At 40.6% G+C, this 23,505-nt stretch overlaps 4 protein-coding genes across 4 annotated transcripts in view; 2 read left to right on the top strand and 2 right to left on the bottom strand.

The window, feature by feature from the left end:
- Window positions 1-6,252, top strand: part of p3h2 (prolyl 3-hydroxylase 2) — a 51,842-nt gene extending 45,590 nt beyond the window's left edge. The window contains exons 6-15 of the mRNA XM_020638921.3: window positions 1,122-1,211; window positions 1,594-1,634; window positions 2,244-2,335; window positions 2,471-2,598; window positions 2,778-2,873; window positions 3,017-3,167; window positions 3,517-3,634; window positions 3,728-3,803; window positions 4,187-4,327; window positions 4,941-6,252. Coding sequence (XP_020494577.2) covers window positions 1,122-1,211; window positions 1,594-1,634; window positions 2,244-2,335; window positions 2,471-2,598; window positions 2,778-2,873; window positions 3,017-3,167; window positions 3,517-3,634; window positions 3,728-3,803; window positions 4,187-4,327; window positions 4,941-5,033 — 1,026 coding nt within the window. The 3' untranslated portion in view covers window positions 5,034-6,252. The remainder of the gene's footprint in view (window positions 1-1,121; window positions 1,212-1,593; window positions 1,635-2,243; window positions 2,336-2,470; window positions 2,599-2,777; window positions 2,874-3,016; window positions 3,168-3,516; window positions 3,635-3,727; window positions 3,804-4,186; window positions 4,328-4,940) is intronic.
- On the bottom strand, window positions 6,121-12,290 carry ccdc181 (coiled-coil domain containing 181). Its single transcript, XM_020638993.3, has 6 exons — window positions 11,540-12,290; window positions 10,049-10,158; window positions 8,714-9,661; window positions 8,476-8,622; window positions 7,426-7,583; window positions 6,121-7,182 (listed from the first exon to the last, which is right to left on the bottom strand). Exons 2-6 carry the CDS (start codon window positions 10,148-10,150, stop codon window positions 7,011-7,013), a joined length of 1,527 nt encoding a protein of 508 aa, XP_020494649.2. The 5' UTR covers window positions 10,151-10,158; window positions 11,540-12,290; the 3' UTR covers window positions 6,121-7,010.
- A 436-nt stretch (window positions 12,291-12,726) lies between these two features.
- On the top strand, window positions 12,727-16,827 carry cpox (coproporphyrinogen oxidase). Its single transcript, XM_020638914.2, has 7 exons — window positions 12,727-13,380; window positions 13,473-13,616; window positions 13,716-13,826; window positions 13,922-14,063; window positions 15,052-15,270; window positions 15,950-16,054; window positions 16,156-16,827. Exons 1-7 carry the CDS (start codon window positions 12,855-12,857, stop codon window positions 16,238-16,240), a joined length of 1,332 nt encoding a protein of 443 aa, XP_020494570.2. The 5' UTR covers window positions 12,727-12,854; the 3' UTR covers window positions 16,241-16,827.
- A 558-nt stretch (window positions 16,828-17,385) lies between these two features.
- On the bottom strand, window positions 17,386-23,449 carry prrg1 (proline rich Gla (G-carboxyglutamic acid) 1). Its single transcript, XM_020638985.3, has 4 exons — window positions 23,356-23,449; window positions 22,458-22,499; window positions 21,499-21,659; window positions 17,386-20,651 (listed from the first exon to the last, which is right to left on the bottom strand). Exons 1-4 carry the CDS (start codon window positions 23,378-23,380, stop codon window positions 20,187-20,189), a joined length of 693 nt encoding a protein of 230 aa, XP_020494641.1. The 5' UTR covers window positions 23,381-23,449; the 3' UTR covers window positions 17,386-20,186.
- Window positions 23,450-23,505: the final 56 nt, after the last annotated feature.

Raw genomic sequence — 23,505 nt, forward strand, 5'->3', positions numbered from 1 at the left:
CTCCCAAAGAATCTGGCCTTTCAGGAACCGTGAAGGAGGAGGAAAAGTCATGTCAGAGTGCCCACAGAAGTCTCTGGAACAATTTTGGGGCTGTTTGTATTAACAGCGCTGGAAAAAGTGGGCTTTTCTTTTTTTAACCACTACAAGAAAAACACTGCTGGATGCTCAAGTTTCATCAAACTCATCATCATCATGGCCTCACTCCCCTCCCCCCCAAAAAAAATAAAAAATCAATTGTATGTAGCACATTTACACAACTAGCATGGATTTATGATGGGAAGTTAATGCAGAATTTGATGCAAGGCCCTGTTTATTCCTATAAACATATTCTTCTGAATAACTTAGATTATCCTGATACCTACAGGTAGGCAAGTAGCATTTCATTAGCCCGCCTCCCGTCCCCACTGGCTCCAATGCTCCATTTACAGAATTTCCCTCAGGGATTAATAAAGTATGTAAAATAAATCGAAGGACAAACCCTTTGATAGGTGGATCTGTTCGTTAATTTTACAGTTTAACTGCTGAATGCTTTAAATACAAGTGAGCTTATTACTAGTACTGAAGTTAATGTTCCTCAAAAGAAATAATCCTCTGATTTACAGGTGTCTCTTTCACAGTGCAAGTAGAAATCTGATCAGTGTATCTTTGTACTTTTATGTTTTCAAGTTACAAGAAAATGAAGTACTGAAACGGGAAGAAACTGTATGTATGCAGTAGGATAGACACAGTGTGTAAATATATTAAGAAGATGTGGACATCGTCACCGTGATGTCACTGGTTGGTTTCTGGACCGCAGGTTTGAAGCTTTGAGTTCAACATTTTGGATGTGTTTTTTTTTTTTTTTCAAGAGAGTTATTTTAATAAGCTTTGATTTGTGAAAGATAAATGTTGATATAGTCATCCAACCACCATACCCTATTCTCACTCACATAAAGATTTTAAAGGTTATTCCAGATGAAACAGTATGGGACATTGCTTTATTGCACTGTTGAAAAAGTAATGTGTTTTTCTACCTCTGAGCAGTTTCCCACATAAACATCTCTTAAAGCATACCCTTACATTCACATTATTAACTGAGTCAACTATTTACCATTAATGTTTGGCCTTGTGTGTGTTTGTAGGAGGCTGCTTGGTACTTGAGGAGACACAAACAGGAACTGGAGCTCCTCCTGATTGGCAGTAAAACCATGGGTGTGGAATTCACTGAAGGGGTGAGTTAATAGAAAATCATAATCTTTCCAAAGCTTGATCATTTGTCATGGCAACTTTAAATTCAAAGCAGATTGTAAGTATTTATATACAGAGCGGTGGCCTCTAATTCTCAGATTCTGCCCAGAAATTAAAAAAAAGACTGTGTGTACTTTAATGGGCAGTTATCTATAAACCAGTCCATATGCCTCAGATCTTCTGCTGAGTGTGTAAACCATTAATGTGCCCCTGCTGCTGGATGACTCAAAAGAAGGGTAACAGGTGTCTGGCACAGGCCCCCATATACTGTTACCTCCTCAGCCTACAGCGACACCTGCTGGCCATACTGACATATGTGTGATTTCACATTTCTATGTAGATAACATGTTTTTTATTTATTCTCAGAATTACTGGAGCAGCACAGGGGGAAGGGATGACTCGAACAGGTAAGAAAAATAGGCACTAATTTGTAATAAAAAGTATTCAAATGACTGAGGGTTGTAAAGAGGTCTTCTTCTGGTGACTAATGATCCTACTCTGCAGTTTTCCTCATTAAACACTATGCTATGAATGACTCAATTAAAATGTTTTGCATCTCAATTGAGTCATTCATAGCTTCTGGTTTAGTTTACTTTCAATGCTGTCATGGGTCATTTTCCCTGCATTTTTTTTCACCAAAATAGAACAGCCCAAACACTAACTGTATGACACCGGCTTAGCAACAAGAAGTAAAAATACACAGTAGGAGGCTGGCTGGTGATTTTATTTTAGGAATTTAAAAGCCAGAAATAATGCTCTGGAGTTGACAATGAGAGTGAATGTGTGACTTACATTAATTTTGTTGCCAGAAACCCAACTCTTAACTAAGTCAAGAATGTTGTTGAAATAGGAAACTGTTTGTTAACAAGTTCATCATATCAGTTTAGTTGTATGATATTGTTTACATTGTGTTCAAAGCCGGTTTCTGTTCTGAGGTCAAAAAAAAAAAAAAAATCAGTTATTGCAGATGTGAAATCATATTTTTTGACTCCTAAAGAGAGACTCTGTTTTTGCAGGATTCCCTCGGGCACAGATGGCTGGATGGAGTATGTTCCCATCTCAGAGAAGAAGAACGTCACTCTTGTTGCTCCTCAGCAGCTCAAAGAGGGTAAAGCTTTAACGCAGCTACAGATTAAGCTGGATAAGAGTTGGAATACTTAGAGAAAGTAAATACTGCTTTGTAGATATATCTTAAGATAGCAAAGTAAATACTTTGAATAGCATTGCTCTGTGATCCATGCAGGAGGCCCCTTGGTTTACGACAGCGTGCAGCTGGTGAATAACTCTGCGGCCTTGAACGGGACCCAGAGGGTGCTGCTGGATCATGTCATAACTGAAGAGGAGTGTTCAGACCTTAGACACTTGGCACACGTAAGGACATTGCACAACATTAATAAAATTTGAGTTTTAAGTGGAACTGTCAGAAACTATAATTAATCTTTTGTTTGTTTACTCTTGGCTCAAATGTTTGAAACCTGATGAATTAGTGTTTGCGCTGTGTATTACCCTGCACTTGAGGATTCAATCTGCCTTTCTTTCTGATCTTTCAGGCTGTTACCATGGCAGGAGACGGTTACAGAGGGAGGATGTCTCCACACACTCCCAATGAAAAGTTTGAGGGCGCCACTGTACTCAAAACCCTGCAGGTACTTTAACCAATAATTAAAGGCTACATTATTTTTAAAGGCTTGCATTTGACCAAACGTTACAAAAGTATTTTTTGAACGCATAACAAACAATTCAAAATACACCCCTTAAAAGGCTCTTTTTCTATTCCTCTAACCTGCAGTATGGCTACGAGGGCAGAGTGCCGATGAGAAGTGCTCGCCTGTTTTATGACATCAGTGAGCGAGCGAGACGGATTATCGAGTCGTACTTTCTGCTCAACTCCACCCTGCACTTCTCGTACACACACCTGGTGTGCCGGACAGCCATCACAGGTCACTCTCACACTGAAACACTAAACACCAATGTTTGATAGAATACTGATTTACTCTTAATGCGGGCAAATCAGAACAAGCTTAGGCAGAAAATAAGCGTACATTCCTGTACTCTTGTAGTGGTAACAGTGAAACAGCAGGAGCGCTGCAACATCAGGGTTTCATTAATCAACCGTTTTGGTTCACATACTGTATGACTAAGAAGATGTTAGAATAAAAGACCCTATAAGAAAGTCTTGGAGAAGTACATAGAAAGTGTCCTACATTACTTTTATGTAATACTGTATTTGAAAAGGCTTTATTTGTATGTATTTATGTTTTTTTTTTTCCGTTGGTTGTCTGTTCACAGGCCAACAGGATCACAGAAACGACCTGAGCCATCCCATCCACGCCGACAACTGTCTGCTCGACCCCGAGGCCAACGAGTGCTGGAAGGAGCCTCCAGCCTACACGTACAGAGACTACAGGTACAAAGCTACCAGTGTCTGCATCTCATTCAAATAAACAGAGTGCCTTTGCTTATCGCTGCTTTACTGTTTTTTTTTATTTTGTATTTTCAGTGCACTGTTATATCTCAATGGAGATTTTGAAGGAGGGGAGTTCATATTCACAGAAATGGATGCCAAAACTGTTACGGTAAGAGGATGCCCAGGTCAGGGGTTTGATACCTGCACAGGGCAGCCACACTACATATACAGCAAAAATATAATCTTTATATTCCACCAGTATAAAGGAACACACTGTTACACTGTTGTAGTTTGACCTTTATCTTTACTGATGATGGCACATATTTCCCTTCTTAGGAAGCTTGTGTGACTATTCAATAACACATTTAACTGGAAAAGATGTTTAGTCCCTGTAGCCAAATCATTCTTCTTGACATGTCGGTAGAAACTACAAAGTGAACATGGAAACAATTGGGATTTCACGCCACTGGGGCAAGTATCTGCTCTGAAAACCAAATGAAAGTCATTTGAACCTCACCTTCGTTCCTGCTGTGTCTCTTTCCTCCTTTTCAGGCATCAGTGAAGCCAAAGTGTGGCAGGATGGTGGGTTTCTCCTCAGGAGGGGAGAATCCACACGGTGTGAAGGCCGTCACCAGCGGGCAGCGGTGTGCTGTCGCCCTGTGGTTCACACTGGACCCCCTCTTCAGAGAACTGGTAAACTAATGTCTTTGTTCAAGACAAATGATGTCAAAACTGACGTTACATGTTAGAGTGGCAGTAAATTGGACTTTTTTTTTTTTTTTCTGCTTCTTTTGTCAGACACAAGTTGTAAATGTATTTCTCTGAAAGGACAGAACCGTAGTTATGATAGTGATTGATTTTCTCACTAATTCTTTAAAGGGGTAAAGGGAGACAACTATTAGGCGCTTTAGAGCTTTCAGCATGGCTCTGGGGAACGCTGTGTTGTTCTGCAGTCCAACACTTTGGTCGTGACTGAAATATCTTAACAGTTTTTGATTCAAATAGAAGAAGATAGAATGTTGTAAAAAAAAATATGGTCGAAACAAATTCAAGTTCCAGAGAAAGAAATCGGTGTAAAAACGTTATAATATTGGTCAAATCCAAGTTGTTCAAACCAACATAGGATATGATGACCCTCCAGTTTCACCTTTGGAAGGCACTTAGCTAAATCCACCATTTGTTCAAAAAACCCTTCTTATTAATCCTTTATACATCCCTCTGCTTCGGCTAACATGACTGTAATTGGTGCTGTGTTCTTTTTCTTCTTTTTCTTTTTCTATGTCTTCTTCTTCTTCTGCTGTGGTAGGAGAGGCTGCAGGCAGACGAGGTAATCCAGGCATTGGACACACAGGCAGTGTGGGGTCAGGGCCTCAACATCAACCCTAAAGATGAACTTTAGAACAAAGGACATCCCACCAGAACTCCTTCCATTCAAATATGTATTCTCGCTATTTATTGAATTGAGCTTTGGATCAGAACATTTCTATTTTTGTACACTTTAAAGTGCAAGATGAATAATAATATTGTTGTTTTTGTGTTGTCGGCCCTATGTGGTTGTTTTGCTTCATGTTCAGTACTTGAGTTACTTTTTGTTTCTTGGCTTTTCCTTCCAGTGACAGCTTCTTTTAGTGAAAGATTCCCAAAATAACCTAGCTGAGTTGTATTTGGTGAGTTGGCAGCAGTGACTGTTTTAATGTTACACTCTTTATATCTTATATCTCACTGAACTGTGAAAACGCCAAAGAGAAGAACGGTGGTTGAAACCTTTTTTTTTTTCTTGTTCTGGAAAATGTAATGGGTTTTATTCAAAATATACAGATATTCCAAAAAAAAAGAAGCTAAGTTTCAGTTGTCAGGAATTCAATAATGTCCTAAGAAATTGAACTTTTTCGTGTTCTATTTCTTACAATATTACATTATTCATTAACGTTTCATATTTAAGTGCCAGTAATAATTCTTCAGACTGTAGACAGTGCACTGTTCTTCTAATGTGTATCTGATAAGACATAAAGAAGATCTTTTCTAATATGCTGAATATTTAATGATCACTCTGTCCTTCTCTGTGTGTGTGTCACGTCTGAAACTGAAAATGTCTTCTGTTGTTCACTTTGTCCACTTTCCCTCCATCCTTGTTGTTGTTGTTGTTGTTGTTAGTGTGGTAATTCCTTTCTGGGCACACAGAGCACAAAACTGGTTTAAATGTTCACTGACATGAGATCGTAGATTATGTGTTTATTGTTTATTTATTTGTTTTAAATAATAGACAGCTGCTGCCAGAACTGTCTGCATTTATTAAGAGGAGCTTTTATTCATAAAAGATTTGAATCGTTCCTGTTTAAAGGAATATAAATATATTTGTTCGGTCTTATATGTCTTTATATTTGTGTTGATAATACAGGGGATAGGCCGAGTCTTGCACTGTAAATCCAATGGAGAGAAACATTTAAGAGTAGATTGTTTTTTTATTCTACACAGATTCAACCTGCTTACCAGAAACGTAGTCCGGTTTTTTTTTTTAAGGTTGGCCACTTTTGTTCACTGAGATTTAACTCTGAAATGCTGTAGCACAAGAAAGTGTATGTGTACATGCCTATAAATTAAAAATACGATATTCCATATCTATATGTCCTCCTGTATTTATGTTTTATTTATTCACGAAACATTGTTCAACATAACATTACACTTCATTTATTCTTTTTTTTAATCAAACAATAATTCAAATACTTGTGTTTAGCCTGTCTCAAGTCTTCAAATCAGCCAGGTATATCTTTCATATTTTAAAAAAACAGCAAACGAGGAGCACTCTCGACAGTTAAACACAGTAAAAGGTGCACGACAGCAACAAGACTAGAAAGAGACAAAAAGTCAGCACGCAAATGTCCTTTAGGTTTCTTTAATTGTTGCTGCCTTACCTGGATTAAAGAAACCTAAAGGACATTTGCGTGCTGACTTTTTGTCTCTTTCATATTTCCCACTGAATTTGTGAATCATTTACATTTCCCCCCTGTTCAAGAAACCTGTGATCATATCAAATGTTTTCCTTGTATCTCTATGTAACACTCTGATGAAAAGGCAAACAGCAAAAATAGTTCAGCTCATACTCCAGGTTTATGTAGAGCTCCATTTAAAGTAAAGTGCATCTGACACTACAGAAAGTATTTAAAGTAAAAACCATTCACTCAATACATTTTAACAACATTTAAACTTGCCCTGATGTATCATTTACCCAGACATGTTAACACTTAGTAGAGGTCACGGTGGTGAACGCTTTTCAAACACAGCTCAGAAATAAAACTGAACAAACAAAACCCTTAGCAACAACAACATTTGTGTACAACCCAGTTTGATATTGAGCTTCTTGTTTGGTTCCATCGGTTCAGTAGCGGTAGGCCAGCTGTTCCGTGAATCTGAATGGCTTGCTCTCATTGACGGTACAAAGCAGGTCCCTCATGCGCCGCGCACGTCGCTCCTCCAGCACCAACCTGCGGGATCGCTCTCGAGCTGCCTGCTGCTCTGCTCGCTTCTCCGTCCGCTTCCGCCTCAGCCACCTGAGGAAACAAAGTGTAGAATGTTTCTGTTGCCATATTAGTATTAAGGTGAATATTATTGATTACAGCAAGTCATACAAAATGTAAGTAATTAAAACTCAGCCAGGGTTAGGGTAATGTTAATGGATTTGAAAACAGCATCAAGAGAAACAAATCAAAGTACACTGAGAAGTTGAAAAATGATCTGGGATTGATTCTCAGCCTGAAGATAAGGGTCCTTTGAAAAAGTAATAGTGAACTCACACTTTGAAGGCACGTTCACTCTCCTCACGGCTGCGTAAGAGGTAACCACTGTCCTCCTCCATCTTCTTCATCTCCTGCAGCTGTCTCTCTCTGTGCTGCTGCTCGTGCTTCCTCTGAAGCCAAAGCCTGAAGGACTCATCAGGGTCACTAGAGTCTCTCTGCATGACCGACACAGAAACACATCCAGTCACCAATTGAAGCTGATGAGCAACATTTTTTGTGAGTTACGGAAGCAAACGTTTAAGGCAAGTAAGTAAGCAAGCTAGGAACAGAAGTAGACACCTGTCCGTCCTTTCCAGCATGCTGTCTCTGTGTAAATAAAAAAGCACAACAGCACCTCTATCTGCTGAGGAAACCCAGGACTTTTCATGTCAGCACAGATATTTTACACTCTGGCTTACAGCTCACTCATTGAAAGCATTCTAACCTTCATTTCATCCTGGTACAACTCCCTCACCAACAAACACAGAAAAATCGACCTCCTCCCTCTGATCTGTACAAACGCTCTCTGATCAGGAAAGCTTCCCCTCCAACACTCATTCCAATTACTGCCACCAGGCAGAAGTAACAAAGTCCCTCTGGCCTGGAAAAAAAACATTTACAAAAAAGCATTCAGTCCCTCTGCAATAACCACCCTGACCTACATATAATAGTCCACTTTTTTAATGCCTTTACTTTGTGTTTTAAATGTTCGCTTTATGTTTAATGTTACAGCATTGTCAAAGGAGAGTTTCTGTTACTGCTGGTACAGACCATAAAGTTTATCCATCTATCTATCTACGTCTGTCTGTCCGTCCATTTATCCATCGTCTAACTTGTGATCATCACTTAAAAATTGTTCTTTTCTATGACTATTAAAAAAAACTACTTTTTTGTAAAGGTAAACTAGTGCATAGAACTGAATTTTAAGTGACTAGTCACATAAAACTATGAATGACTTAACAAAATATTAAAGAGCATAATTTTACTGCAGTCATTACCTGCATAATAAACCTCACTACTGTGTATATAGATGCTGTGTAAGGTTGTTGTGCCCCCTTGTGGTAATACCTTAGTATTCATCCTCTCCATCTCCTTGGCTCTGACGATCCGTCTCTCCTCCTGAAGCTGCTCCCTCTTCCTCAACATCCAGGCTTTAAACGCCAGTTCGTTCTCTTGCCTCTTTTGCTCCTCCTCCTCAAGCTTCCTCTGTTCAGTCTGACAATGGGAACATGAACATTTAAACACCAATTTAAGACAATAACACAGTATATTTAATTGAGAATTCAGAAACATCGTGCTTTCTTACCTCTCTGGCCAGCTTCTCGTTCCTCTCCTGGATCCTCTGCAGCAGCTCCTTCTGCTGGGGGGAGAGGGTGTATGTGGCCTGGCAGGGCGTCCCGGTCGCTGACTGCACTCTTCGCTTGCTGCTGCTGTTCCTCCTTCCTGCTCCTCTCTGGCTGTGGGAAGCTGAGCTAGGCCTGTTCCTTGGCTGAGCTGGAGGTCTGGGGGCAAGAGGGTGAGCCCTGCCATACTGGAGGGGGGAGGATGAGGACCTTGGGATCTTTCTGGAGCTGTCAGTTTGTGAAGGTGACAGGAAGTAGTCACTGTTTGATATTGGAGGGAGAAGTCCTTGACTCTCCACCTCCTTTAGGCTGACCAGGTCAAACTTTCCATCCTTTTCTACAAGGACTCTGCCCTCTCTCACTACCTGCCCTCCTCCAGATCCACCAGATTGTGCACTTTCTTCTTGGAGGGACAGTTTGAGCTCGGAAAGCTTTCCCGACACCTCAGCCTCAGCCTCACAATCGTTACTTTTATCCTTGCTGCTCTTTCCTCCTTCCACCTCACCACCATCTTTCTCAAACTGCAGCGGAGGCACCACCAGATCCACCAGCTTCTCCTTGAAATGCAGCCGCCTTTGCCTCGTCATATCTGGAGCTTCCTGGTCTCGTAGCTCCCGGTTGGCCTGCTGGATCTTCTCTTGTATATACTTCTTCTCCTCTTCTGTCTGCTCATCCATCCCGGGAGGAGGCGGGACTACAGGTGAAGACTTGGTTGGGCTGTCTCTGTCTGAGTCGTAATCTAACGGCTCCATAGGTGAGGGCCACCTCTCTTCATCTTCCTCCACCTCCTCTGTTTTGTTTCCTTTCTTCTCCTCCTTGCAAATTTTCTTCTTTCTTTTCGTCCCTTGCTGTTTCTCATCCTCCTCTAGTTCTCTGTTGATTTCTGCTTCTATGTCGTCATAGTCTGGACCCTGTTGGGGGGGGGTGTATTCATTAAGTCTGAGTGTGAATGAAAGAGCAGCATTAATACTCAGCAAGTTATAGCAGGTGTGATAACAGACGTGTGTGTAAGTGTGTTCATCAATAATGCATACAGCAGAGGCACAGTGAAAGTAAATCTCTGTGGATAGCATAGAATAGGTAGAGTAGGCTTGTAGAATAGGTTTCACATGCAAACAGGGAGACATGCCAGCTCAGATAACTCAACACTACTCACAGTCATACTTTCACAGAGCAGTGCGAGCAACCAGGCAGCACCCAGTTTGTAGAAAGTACAGCATCACTCAAAATACATTTTCACACAGAGTGTCCAATGATGTGAATAAAAACTGCAGTTTGAACAGAGAGGTCTAATGTACCTGGTCCTCACTCCGGGCTTCCTCACTGATCAGCCAGTCCAGATCCTTCTCAAAGTCATCCTCATATTCCTCCTGGGTCTTTGTGCAAACCACCTCACTCATAATCTTCACTGGAAGTGGGTTAGTGAAAAACAGTCAGACATGATTCTTTTTAAAAACAGGCAGCTGGGCCTAAAGGAAACTACATCAGTCGGTCAGCCCTGAGTATGATATTGCTTATGATAAGGTACCAGATCCAGCGCTACCAGTAGGCCAATGTATTGTCTTTATATTGGTTACTAATTTGGATATTCATGATCTCCAGGGAACAAATTCCAATGGTTTTGATGTCCCTCAGCCTCACACATGTCCACTTGTATCAACCTTGTAAAAACTCAAATGTTTAGCTCCATGGTAAAGCTTTTTTTTGTCAGTGTGTGGGTGTAACAATGACTGTCCCTGTGACACTGCAGGGCAATAGTGCTTTGACTCTGATTGTCAGATTTATTGTAATAATAATAATCCCTGCATTGCAGCATATATATTCATAGCTACACAACTGTGGAAAATGTGTGATTTTAGGACTTAAAAACGTCTGATATAGCAAAAATAAACTGTTTCTTAATTCTGACATTTTTTTTTTATCAGGCTTTAAAATGTTTATTCTCTGAATTTAAGTGTAAAGAATCCTTCTATGAAGACATATTTCACATTAGAGTAGACACTCTGAAGCGAACACAATTATATACAAATAAGGTCTCACCTTGTTGTTAATTGTACTAGAATGTAAATTTTATTTAATTTCTTCTAACTTGCAACCTCATGACATGGTGGAAGCTGGTCGTCATACACAGTATATGATTTTCTTCTTGGAGTTGGACGGGCAAATCAGGAACACACTAATGATATTACAAATATATATTCTGAGATGTATATTTATTTTAGCTTTTGGGTCGTGGATTTAAGAACATCTTAGTTTTTAGAGTTTATGGATTATTGTTGCACTAACTCATTTTTGTTTGCACCACATACAAAGAGGCCAAATACTAAAAAATACTCAAGAGTCCTACTCGATACCTTTTCAAAAATGTCCTCAATCCATGTTCAGGTAAACATGAATTTAAAAAACTGCACTGCATTTGTGTGACATATTTGTTGACATCTGCTGGTTAGAAATCAGTACTACAGCATTAAAAAAAAAATAGTTTTCTATTTTTTGCAAGCATATTTGCCCTGTCTGCTGACAAGTGGGGAGTGATAAAGTAGCAACAGCTCTGTTGTGGCTCAACATATATTTCAAAAGTTACAAGAAAGATTTTGTAACGCACATAGGCCAAATTCTGTTTATTTTACAAATATGGTAGCAGTAAAAAAAAAACGACATAGATAGAATTAAGAGGATGATCTGGTGAAAACATTTCGGATAGGAAATATAGTAATAATGTAACGCAGAATAACTTCCTTCTGGTATATATTTGCATAAAAAATATTGCAAAGTTGTTGTAAACTCACCACCACCAACAGGTTCTTGCGTAGAATTCCAGTCGAGTTCAAAGCTTTAGAATAAGACATCCAGCCCCTTTATCTGGAGGCTATTACAATATTTAAGTGGCCCTCACAGTACCTGACAGTCTGCGAAGCAACACGCATAATCTGCGTCTAGTCCCTCTACAGCCCTAAAAGGTTTAATAGCCCCGTCGCCATAGTGACCTACAACATGATTTACTTTTTGCACATGCGCACAGCGGAAACATGCGCAGCAAAACTCGCTCCCAAGTAGCCTGAACAAATCTCCATCAAAATACAATAAATAAGGGTAAACAGGGACGCTTCAGAAAGGGAAACAAACTTTTAAAATTCTGAAATGTATAAAAGTACAATCATTTTCTTAATTGTATTGTCTGCATGGCCATTTTACCAGATGATATTAATTAATGAAATTGACCTGAATTAAATATCAAACCATTGTTCTCCTGTCAATAATAGTCAAGGGACTATTAAAAGTCAAAAGCCAAACAAAATAAAATTGGATCGTGTTACTTTTGTTGTTGAAATGTTTAAAAAATGTTAAAGAAATAAAGGAGGAAACGATAAAAAAAAAAAATATTAAACACAATTGTTATAGGAATACGAACAGGCCAATTATAGACCTACAAATAAAAATTGTTTCATAGCCCTAAGCTCATAAAAGAAAATCTATTATTTATCAAAGCATGCTCATTGTTGGCCCAAAGTTTCATCTGGTCGAGAAACATAAACTAGGCTACATGACATGAGAAATGGACAGGACGCGGTACCAGTCAGTCAGTCAGTCAGTCACTTGTTTGTGGTTTTAAAGTCCAGAGAAGAGAAAGATAAAATGCTGATAAGTTTTACAAATAAAATAGCCTATGTAAAAAGAAAAAAAAAGCAAGAAAAAAAAGAACAAATAGGCCTAATTAATAAATAAAAAAGTCAATTCAATCCATCAAGTCTATCATAAGCAATTCCGTTTATCGCTGGTGCTGCTGGGTAAAAATCAAAAATACGGTGTAAAGAAGGAATCCTTGAACGCAGCATGTTCTCTCGGCGCACTGCACGATGGGTCTTGGCGTTCGCAGTAACCTCAACGAAGCAGGGGAGCTCATAGCCCCATGCATGACAAAGAACTACATTTCCCGTCTTGCCTCTGTCCGTTCCGAGGAACGACACGCCCCTCAACGTGCAACGTCTTAACGGCACCACTGATAACGCGTAGGTACAACTTCTTGTTGATGTTTTGAGTAAGTACATTGTAACAATTAAAGGCCGTGAAGCACAGAGGAAATAGCGAGTACCTGCTCTGCAAATGGCCACTATTGTCTTTTGTTCGGTAAATAAAACGACTCAAACTACCGCGAGACGATGTTTATTAGCACCTTTAAAGAAGCTTGTTAGAGCAGGAGAGTCGCATTCGTCACCTACCTTGCTTCCGGGAACGAGATGGTTGCGGTTCATGTCCCATGGGACCGCGGGGAGAACCGCAGCCGGGAGAACCAGAAGGGGGGCCCTGGCTCTCACTGGGGCCGCAGCGGTGACTGCAGCAGCGGTGGTAGCGGGGGTTTTGGCCAACGCTGACCACTTCCAGCGTGCCGATATGGCAACGAAAGTATCACCAGCCGCTGTGGAGAGGGAGCAAGAGGGGGATATCTTGGAGAGATGCCGGGAATTCATGTCTCCTCCGGTGTCCGACATCGCTGTACTGCAGGAGAGGAAAGGGGAAATGTGTACTAGGATGGAGATGCTGATCATGCAGACCCAGGCCGAGTTCTGCAAAGCCCTTCAGGAGGTGGATGGTGGGACCTTTAAGGTGGACCGGTGGCAGAGGAAGGAAGGTAAGGAGGGGGTTAAACTGCCCATTGTTGAGCATCGCTAAAATATAGTGACAAAAAAAAGGAGCCCATTTTGTGATCTTATTTGTTGACAGGGGGAGGAGGAATCAGCTGTGTTATGCAAGATGGAAAGGTGTTTGAGAAGGCAGGTGTCAATGTATCAGTGGTGTTTGGACACCTGACCGAGGAGGCCGCCAAGCAGATGAGGAGCAGAGGGAAGGTCCTGAAAGGGAAAGATGGTAAGGCCCCTAACAAGGCTTTTGATGCGAGGTGTGGTTAACCACATTCAAGGTAAAGTTTAATAGATAAAGTGCATGTCCTGCTGTGTTTATTCTCAGGTAAGCTGCCGTTCTGTGCCATGGGTGTGAGCTCTGTTATCCACCCCAAGAACCCCCACATCCCCACAGTGCACTTTAACTACAGATACTTTGAGATCGAAGAGGAAGATGGTGAGTGTGCGACTTTGACATAAGCAGTTGTGTCTTGGTGTCAGTGACACTATTGAGTCCATGGATGAATGATCTCCCTTGTCTCTCTCTTCAAGGCTCCAAGCAGTGGTGGTTTGGCGGCGGCACAGACCTGACGCCAATTTACATTAATGAAGAAGATGCTTTTCACTTTCACAACACCCTGAAGGAGGCATGCGACAAACACCACTCGCAGTACTACCCTGACTTTAAGAAATGGTACCGTTTAACTCAAGATTAGTCCTGCCATTGTGAAAAACCCACATGTGTTTGTACTAATTCAAATGTATATAAGTACATTAGCATGGAAGCATTCTGCGGGTCTGATTTCTGTGTGTTAGTGTGTGTGCGGCTTACAATGGGTGTATCCTCACTGTAAACAAGTGATAAGGGAAAGCCTTTGCCTTAAATCTGCAGTTACAGAATGGCCGTTGAGCCATGCCGTTAGCTGTTGAATGACCATGCTGGATGTGAGTGATTGGGTGTGGTTTACATGATTAGGCTTGTATGTTAAGTATGAGTTACATTTAAAAGGAATATCTGGGACTTAGGGCAGACGTGCTAGTCTAAACCTAGTTACAGTCTTTATGCTAAGCTAAGATTAGCTAACTATGTACTGACCTTAGCTTCATATTATATAGTAAAGGAACTAAAGGATATTTTCATTTGTTAACTGTCACTAAAGACATGCTTTTACATGATTATTTTTTGCCCATATGTCATTCTAAATAAATGGGTTTTTTTTAAACTAAGGGGGGGCTGCAATTTTGATAAAAACAGAACTATCAAAGTAAAGGTCGTTTAATTGTATTCAAATTAATGATTGTATTATTTATGTGAATAAGGAGGTGTCCCTATCTCTTAAAAAAATAGAAAAGGGTAGAAGAGCGAAAATTTGAAACATGTGGTTGCTTGAGTTGAGACAAAGAAATTGTTGAACATAAACTTAAGTTGTCCTTGTTATATCTATGCAATTTAAACAATTAAGACAACTATACCTGTCTAACTCTTTTGAATCAAAAGGTTAAAGGAAGAAATGCTCACTCTTATTGGCTATTGTATTTGGATTCACTTGTGCATTTTGTTGTTTTATTTTTACTTTTTGGGAGAATCTGACATACCTGTTAAAGTTGGTCTCTTGTCTGTCTTTAAAAAGTGCTCTATAACCTGACATAAGACTATGTTGTCCAACTCTTCTGGTGTGTAGGTGTGACAGGTACTTCTACATCAAGCACAGAGGAGAGACTCGGGGTATAGGAGGGATCTTCTTCGATGACTTGGACTCTCCAAGTCAAGAGGAGGCATTCAGCTTTGTTAAGAGCTGCGCTCGCACTGTGGTGCCCTGCTACCTGCCCATTGTATACCAACACCTTAATGACTCCTTCACTGACGAAGAGAAGGACTGGCAGCAGGTGCGACGAGGAAGGTGAGTGAAGGACCATTCCCGCTTAAAAAAATCTCTCAAATGTATCAAGAACAAACAAAGGCAGCCAAGTGTTAACTTCTTTAATAGGTGTTCAATCAAATTGAAAATGTTATTGACACCTCAAATTAGACGCAGAATCATTATAAAAATGATGAAAAAGGCTCCTTAGACAGCAGGTATGATTTAGAGACGACAACACGGAGAATGAGCTAAAAGCTACTTTATGAATGGAAAGATGCCTGATAGTGAGATAAAAGAGGAAAAGAAGAAGCTGGAATAAACCCTGGATAAGTCTCATTAATGAGGTGTGGTTTTCAGCTCAGTAGTGCACATTAAACACTCAGTCACTTAGCAAAGATGCACAAACAATAATATGAATTGTTTCTGATTTGCACCACAGAGGTTCATTGTATCATTATCATGTGATTTTATCAGAGAAGCTCCTCAGCACATGCATGCATCAGACTGGAAGACTTCAATCAATCTGCAACATTAACTGAGAATAAATATAAGAATAAATCATGACTATGTATTGCAGTTTAATTAATTATCAGTTTACATCATCACTCCAAGATCTCCAAATGTTTTTGTATGGTTTTTTTTTAGGTTTCTATACACTTCTGTATCATAGAAAACAAAGTTAGCTGTGTACAGTAGGCTTTGTGTATTTATGTTTCAGGTATGTGGAGTTTAACCTGGTGTACGACAGGGGAGTGAAGTTCGGCTTGGCCACACCCGGCTCCAGAATTGAGAGCATCCTCATGTCCCTCCCTCTCACGGCCAGGTAACAAAACAGCTCTCTGATGCAGTGTTACACCTCTACTACTGTGTGACAGTAATCAGCTATCTTTGTTGCCTGGTAACAAACGCATCCTTCATCCTCAGGTGGGAGTACATGCATGAGCCTGCCAAAGGTACCCGGGAGGCCGGCATGCTCGAGGTGCTACGAAACCCCAAGGAATGGGTGTGAGCACACTGCTAACAGGTTTACATGTCAGTATGGACAGCCAGGAAATCATCTGTGTTGTTATTAATAATGGTGACACCTGTTGTGATATATATCAGCAGCAGGTAACAGAACAATGTGTAATGTAATTTGCATCACACTTGTCTAAAGAGTTCTTTAATCAATACTGGTACTTCTTTTCTCTCTTTCCTGTTTGCCTTTTATTTTGTGAAAGCAGTTTTGTTGACACTTGTATACTCTGGGATCACATTGCTGCTCCTAATAAGAATTTATGTTTTTCAGTTGAATGACTGAGCTTTGTGTCATGGCACACCGCATGTCAGACTATGACACGACCAAATAATGTGACTATTGTACCTGCTCTGAGGACGCCCCCATTTGATGAAGTCCCACTTGAGAGAAGTGTTTATGTAAAACACTAGTGTGTGTTTTTTTCTGAGCCCTACTCTACTTTAAGCAGGCAGAACTCTTCTCTCCTCTTACAAAGCACTCAAAGAGAAAAAGGGACAAACTGAGCTCTGTATGTTTGTATGTGTGCCAATGCTTGTTAAAAAGAATCTGAATAAATCTTGTTTTAATGATTTATTTAATCTGTTCACTACAATGAGTTATTTTTTGACAATCACGGCTGAAGAATAAGAATTAATGGATCCCTCTTGAACCACATTTACGTTTGTGTTTATTATTCTTTTGTGGTAAATGAGTCACTGGTTTGTTTGAACAGCAGAACAAACAACACTTGTATTTTGGGTCATGTTCCACTGAGGGGATGAATATGACTCACAGGCCAGGTGGCACATTGAGTTAGGAGGAGCGCTTATAAGACAATGCTATTTGAAATGACAAAGTCAACATTTTTAACCTGTTTTTTTTTTTTTTTTCAATGACCTGGGATCCTATTTTTCCACAAAAATAGTTAATTGTTTTCGTCTGAATCACATACTTAAGCACTTCAATTTTTCTAACCCATCAATCTGTCATTTAACCTGAATCTTTTCATTTACTTGTAGTCTGAAGAGAGCTCAGCAATGGATCACTGTGTTTGTGAAACAGAGTCTTGCAAGGGAAAGGAGAACTGTGAAAAAGTTTTATAGCTCACAAGCTGACCGCTTATACTCTCTGGGTGATGAAGTAGAGGAAACTTGAAGCATATTTTTTTTATGTTTTATTACAAATTAATTCAAGCTTTTGCACATATCAAGGATTTATAACAAGTTCCCTTGCATTTAATGTTATAGAACATATTTGTTGTTTTATAAGGCATTGTAAAAAAAGAGCTCTGCAAGTAACAGTACAAGAACTGACCCAACCAAAATGGCTACCTCCACCAGCACAACTCAGTTGTGGTCATAGCAAGTGCTGAGGTTCACAGGTCAACTCACAAAAAAAAGATATAAGATAATCATCAGTGCTCAGAGTCTGTGAGGTGCAGACAGGAAATGTTACATGTATCAGTATTCACAGACATAAGACAGGTATATTTGGTTTTTTGAGTGTATGCAGCAATGTTGCATATAAAGTGTGAGCACTTTGAGAGGATTACAGTGACATCGTGGCCGAGAGTGACGTTGACGACGTTAAACCAAACCTGTCCTAGTTTTCATCAAACAGCACAGTTTGAGCTTCATCAAAAAGTGCCTTCATTTAGTCACAACCTACTGTCAAATAGTTCCACACATCAACTCGTTCACCGCACTCCTATGCAGTAAAAAACAATCTCACTGTAACTTACTTTTCACACAAAGACTAAATATTTTTATACAGGTACATTACACATGCTTAACTCTGTCCATAGTGATGTGAAATACACAATCTCTTCTCTCTGTTGACTCCTATCACAAGATTCTTCAGTCTCTATTGCTTTCTGTCCCACATTCCTGTGCAGCATACCTTTGTGGTATAGCTGCAGACTTATTTGAAGAATCTTCTATGTACTATTACTGAAAGTGGCACAGCAGGAGAATCCATAGTCACATAACACGGTTACATTTGCTGTAGGAGTAGGTTAGGGAAAGATTTTCACAGTAAAAGCAGGCTCAGAGCAACCCGGAGGTGGATGTAAGTCAGGGAGCACTGACCGTCAGGAAATAGTGCTCGAAGATAAACCTCAGGTTAACAGACCAAGCCACATGCAGTACAAAATATACACACATACAGTATTACAAACATGTCAGCACCTCCCGTAACTAATGGCCATATCTTAATGTTGAAACATTTTGAGTTAAAAAACGTTTCAAAGTGTTTTCTGAAGTTGGACTGATGCATTTGTTTGGCAACTTTTCAAACATTTAGGTCATTGAGTTCCTTACCCATTGGGAACCCAACTTTAGCCTCTTGACACAGTGTTGGCCGCTGGGGTTCTGTAGCTTTATCATCCACTATGTTGGTGATTCTAAAAGCTAACTTCACAGGAGAAGATCCTGGGCAGCCATTCACAGTCTTTAACAACAATGCACAATAACGTTATTTTATCTACCTGACGCTGCGTAACCTCAGGTTAAGAAGTTTCATTATTAGGAAGCTACAGACCCATATCTTTTTCTCAGTAAACCCTTTAAAAACAGAGCTAAGGAGAAAATATTGGTCTGAAGTCCACTGGTAGCAAACAGTGGAATAATGGTGTGTTCCATTTGATCTAGGAAGTCAGAAATTCTGAGTTGCCCGACTAAAACGGTATTAAGAGGCCCCTTCCCGAAGTCCTGAACTCAGAATTCCGACAAGGAAACTCAGAGAACCTTCAGTAGCCCGTTTTAAAAATCCAACATGGTGGAGCAGTGGTTAGTGCGCGCGCCCCATGTATGGAGGCTGTCATCTCAAGTGGGCAGCCCGGGTTCAAATCCAAATGTGGCTTCTTTCCTGCATGTCATTCCCCACTCTCTCTCCCTGATTTCTGACTCTAGCCACTGTCCTATCTCTCCATTAAAGGCCCAAAAAGCCCAAAAATAAATCTTTAAAAAAAAAAAAAATCCAACATGGCTGCTACGTGCATCAACAGTAATGTTTAAGAAGTAACTATTGTGTTACTTTTAACTTAATCCTCTTTTTGTGTAATTAAATCAATCAACACCATTAGTATTATAAAAGTTATATCTGTTGACATGTCATGTTTTTGCGCAAAAACGATCAAGTCGTGTGTTGTTACCGCCAGGTATGAAGCTAACAAAACAAAGGTACTCCATGCTGCTTCCCGACTTGTCACCAACTCCCAACTGGAATGGGTTAACTCGAGTGCGATGTCATTCCTAGCTCTGACTTCCAAGTTTCCAGGTAAATGGAACGCACCACATAACTTAAGGGGGTTACTGCTGTTGCTGATGAGTAAATGGCTGTTTGTTTACAGGTTGGCAAGGAGACATAAAAAGAATGAGTTTGAGTTTATTCCTGGTAACTTCAAAAACTGCTTGATGGAACTGAATTTTGGTGGGTTTCCCTTTATTTTTATTTATATATTTATTTAGGTTATATTTACATATCTAGTGTTAAAAGTAGTTATCAGCTATTGATCACTCAAGTCTAAAGAATTGGCACTCACTTTCAATAACGCATCAGTCCAACCCCATATACACTTAAAGAATAGTTGTCTTTCATTATGGTAACATCTTTATGCCACATGCATCATTTGTTATGCCTGCTGAGTTCAAGGATTTGCTACAGAGTAACAGCAATAGATGCAACTAGAGTGAAATCAGCAGAAGTGTTGCTTGGTATTTGCATGGCATAATCATTTGCTCCTTCCTGCTGTCACTTCACCTCACTGATAAAAGGTTAGTGCAAATTTTAACAGAGCTGGCTCCAGCAAAGATTGCATTAGTCCACTGACCACACAGTTAATAGTGTTTGTTGAGTGGGGAAGGCTGGTGATACAACAGCAGTGGCACTGCTTGATGATAATGCAGTATGTTTTTAGTGTGGATTAGGGCTTTTGTTGGGTTGGTAGTGATGGAAGGGTTTACTTCCCGTGGGTTCCGCTGCCGCTAGAAGAGCTGGTGTTGACTATATCCTCGTACTGTGGAGGAGGCTCCGTCTCTATTTGGACGTCTGCATGGCCTACAGCCTCCTCGTAAGACGGTGGAGGGTCTCCAGCGCTTCCTCTTCCTGATGTGAGCTCTGAGCCTGGATAAGCTGGGCTGCTGTGGACGCTGAGTTCTGATTGGTCACCATGGTGGTAATCCCTCCCCCAATGGTCCATGGAGACCACTGATAGGACATGGTCCTGATGCGAGTGTCCCAAGCTGGGGCTGCCCTGTGAGCGCTTACGCGAGTGACAGCGCCACACAGTGATGGCAACGGCGGCAATGATGAGCACCACCAGCAGCAATGGCACGATCAAGTAGAGGGAGTTGACTCCGCCCACCACTGTCTCCAGCCCTCCAGATGGGCTACTTTCCCTCACATATTCCTCCCAGAATCGTCTCTGCAGCCAATCAGAAGACAGACACACATTGTCAGGATAAAGGTATGAAAATAAAGTATTTTCTGCTAGACACAGTGTCAACATGGTGCCACAATATTGTTTACAAAACACTAGGTCACAGGACACTCAGTGTCTACTGTACATTTCATCTGGCTTATTGCAACACAAAGGCAGTAGGCAACAACACCAGAGCAATAGTGAACAGATGACTGTGCCTTTGCCCTCTGGCCTCTCACAATGGTTTCCCAAATACCCCCCTCCCTCTCTCTAGCAGGTGCTCGGCTGTTCTTCCTGCTGATAATCATCACTTCCTGGAAAAACACACACATTCCAAAAGCTACCACTCTTGGCATAGGATTTCTGGACACATGAACCCAGCTAAATTATACTTTAAAGGGATTTGTTTGATTTGTTTTTACAAAAACTGACTGGTACAAGTTGCTTCGTAGTAGTTATCATGATTTGTGGGTTTTAGTTGTAGCTGGTTGTCCAGTGTCCACAAATTTCAAACCAGCCAGCAAGTCAAAATAAGAATTAATGACAAGATTTAGGCAAAGATTTTTTACTGCACTGTGTAGGATTCTATTTTTGCATGTCTTTTTAATTTGAACAAGTCATTGAGCTATGGTGTATTTTGGCTGACAAGACACAGGCCAACTGGGAAATCTCTGAATGCATTCACTGTCTTACAACTAGCAAGCAAATCAAACCCCTCATGCTAAAAAAGGATCATCTACTAATGTGTACTATGTGGGTGGCCACATGTATCCACACTCAATGTGCAACAGGTGTTTTAGCTTCTCAGACAGAAGGACTTGAAGGTCTGTTGTAATGCGTCTCCCCTTACCGTCTTTTCGTCATTCTCGAAGGCCTCGCGGGCCTCTTCATAGGTGCAGATCTCCTCACGACATTCCCGCTGGATGTTACCCTGCTTCATCTCCTCTAGCAAGAAGTTGGCCCTGCGTAGCCGTCGCAGCACGGAGTGGGCCGCATCCGCCGGCAGGAACACTAAGAGGCAGAAACATGTGCAAAGAAGAGGTTAGGATGTAAGATTTAGAAATGTGCAACAAAAGAAACTGCACGCCTCAGGATAACAAGCAGAGACAAGAAAACGAGAGCGGAAAAAGAGGAAACTAGGAGCGAGTCAGCAAGCGGAACAGCGTGAGGAGGAAGCGAAGTGGGGGGAGAACCAAAGAGAGAGTACTGAAAGAGAGAAGAGGCAGATGAAGGAAAGAAGCATAGAGTTCTGAAAAAAAAAGAGAGGCAGCGAGGTGGGGACTGAAACAAAGGCTGAACGCTGCCCAAAGCCCACATTTCTGCATAAAAACAAAAGGTCCTTTGATTTAGGCATCCATCCCTGGGCCACAATAAGAGAAACTGGAGGAATGAACTTAGAGAGACAGAGTGGCCCTCTGTTTATCACACCCGAACATAAACTCTCCAACAGAAACTGCATAAAAGATGCCACAGCTTGCCCTGGGAATGTCTGATGTGCAAACACATTAACAAGTAGTGGAAGCTGTTAGTGTGACTCATATAGTAAGAGATTGCATCAGCCCAAGGCTTGAAATGAAAAAAAAAAAAAAGAAAGGAAATATATTTATAAATACTGGAAAACAGGAAATTCCCTTAGGAAAGAACGGTAATTGTGTGCTAAAGACGACAGAAAAACCTGAAGAGTGACATTCCAATTTGTGTTTGACAAACAATGCTGAACAATAGAAAAAGAAAAATAACAAGAAGTTGGAGGAGAGTTTCTGATGAGATGCGTAAGAGATGAGAAAACGTCTTGCAAAATAAACTTACCACTCCCCATGATTCCTGCAGGTGTGTTTTGGGGTGATTTGTCTGTATAAAGAGCAAACACACATTTAACATACAATTTAGAACATGCTGATACATGAGTCAGACTATAATTAAGCAGGACTTTACTTAAAACTACAAATATTCCTTTGTTTTGTTTTTTTTCATAGGATAAACAGTCATTTTAAGATTAGGCCTACTTAAATCTTACACAGTGGCAATGTCCCAATAAGTCACGAGAGACTGAAAAGAAGGTAATGTCACACATTTACAAGAGCAATGAATCAAATGCAAAAAAAAAAAAGAAAAAAAAAGAAAGGATATTACTTTCCTCACGTTAAAAAGCCACAATAAACATATTTTGACATGCTCTGGAGAAAATATAAAATCAATTTCACAACTTAACTAACGAATAAAGCCTAATACAGTTAAACAGCTGGGCATTAAAGGGCACTGTTTTGTTGTGAATTAGGAGCATCCTTTGACCAAAGTGACAGTGACCAATGGCGGCTGCTGACCACTGTTACACATGGATGTTTTACGGGAATCCTGCTAGTAGCTTCCCAGAATAGATCATAGGTAATTAAAGCGTCACCACCCCGTTGTACGTGCTCACAACAAAGAATATACATTGACCGAAAGCCAAAGCGATGTTAGCACTAATGCGACTGCAAAATGTGCATTTTAGTTCGCATGGGGAGCATTTAGTGTCGGGTGGGTCGGCGCTGGTCATCGCCCCATGTATTGACAGTCGGTGATGATTTGTAGGACCAATACGCCGTCAGTAACGGATGTGATTTAACGAGCGACAGATGTGAAAATAAAAACCTCGGTTTCACACTACAGGCGTTTACTTTAGTGTTGGTATATTATATAAATAAACTTTGTGACTCCTGCTCACCTCTTTTCGTAGCAAAAATGCGCATAAGCAATCCCTCGTCTTCTCCGCTGCCCCGTACTGTTGCTATGCTCGTTGCACATGCGCACAACTGTGTTTGCTGACAGCTTTACCGTGAACTGCCCCGGAGTTAAAGGGACAGCTCAACGCTGA

This window comes from Labrus bergylta, chromosome 6 (genome assembly GCF_963930695.1).
Source record: "Labrus bergylta chromosome 6, fLabBer1.1, whole genome shotgun sequence".
NCBI lineage: Eukaryota > Metazoa > Chordata > Actinopteri > Labriformes > Labridae > Labrus > Labrus bergylta.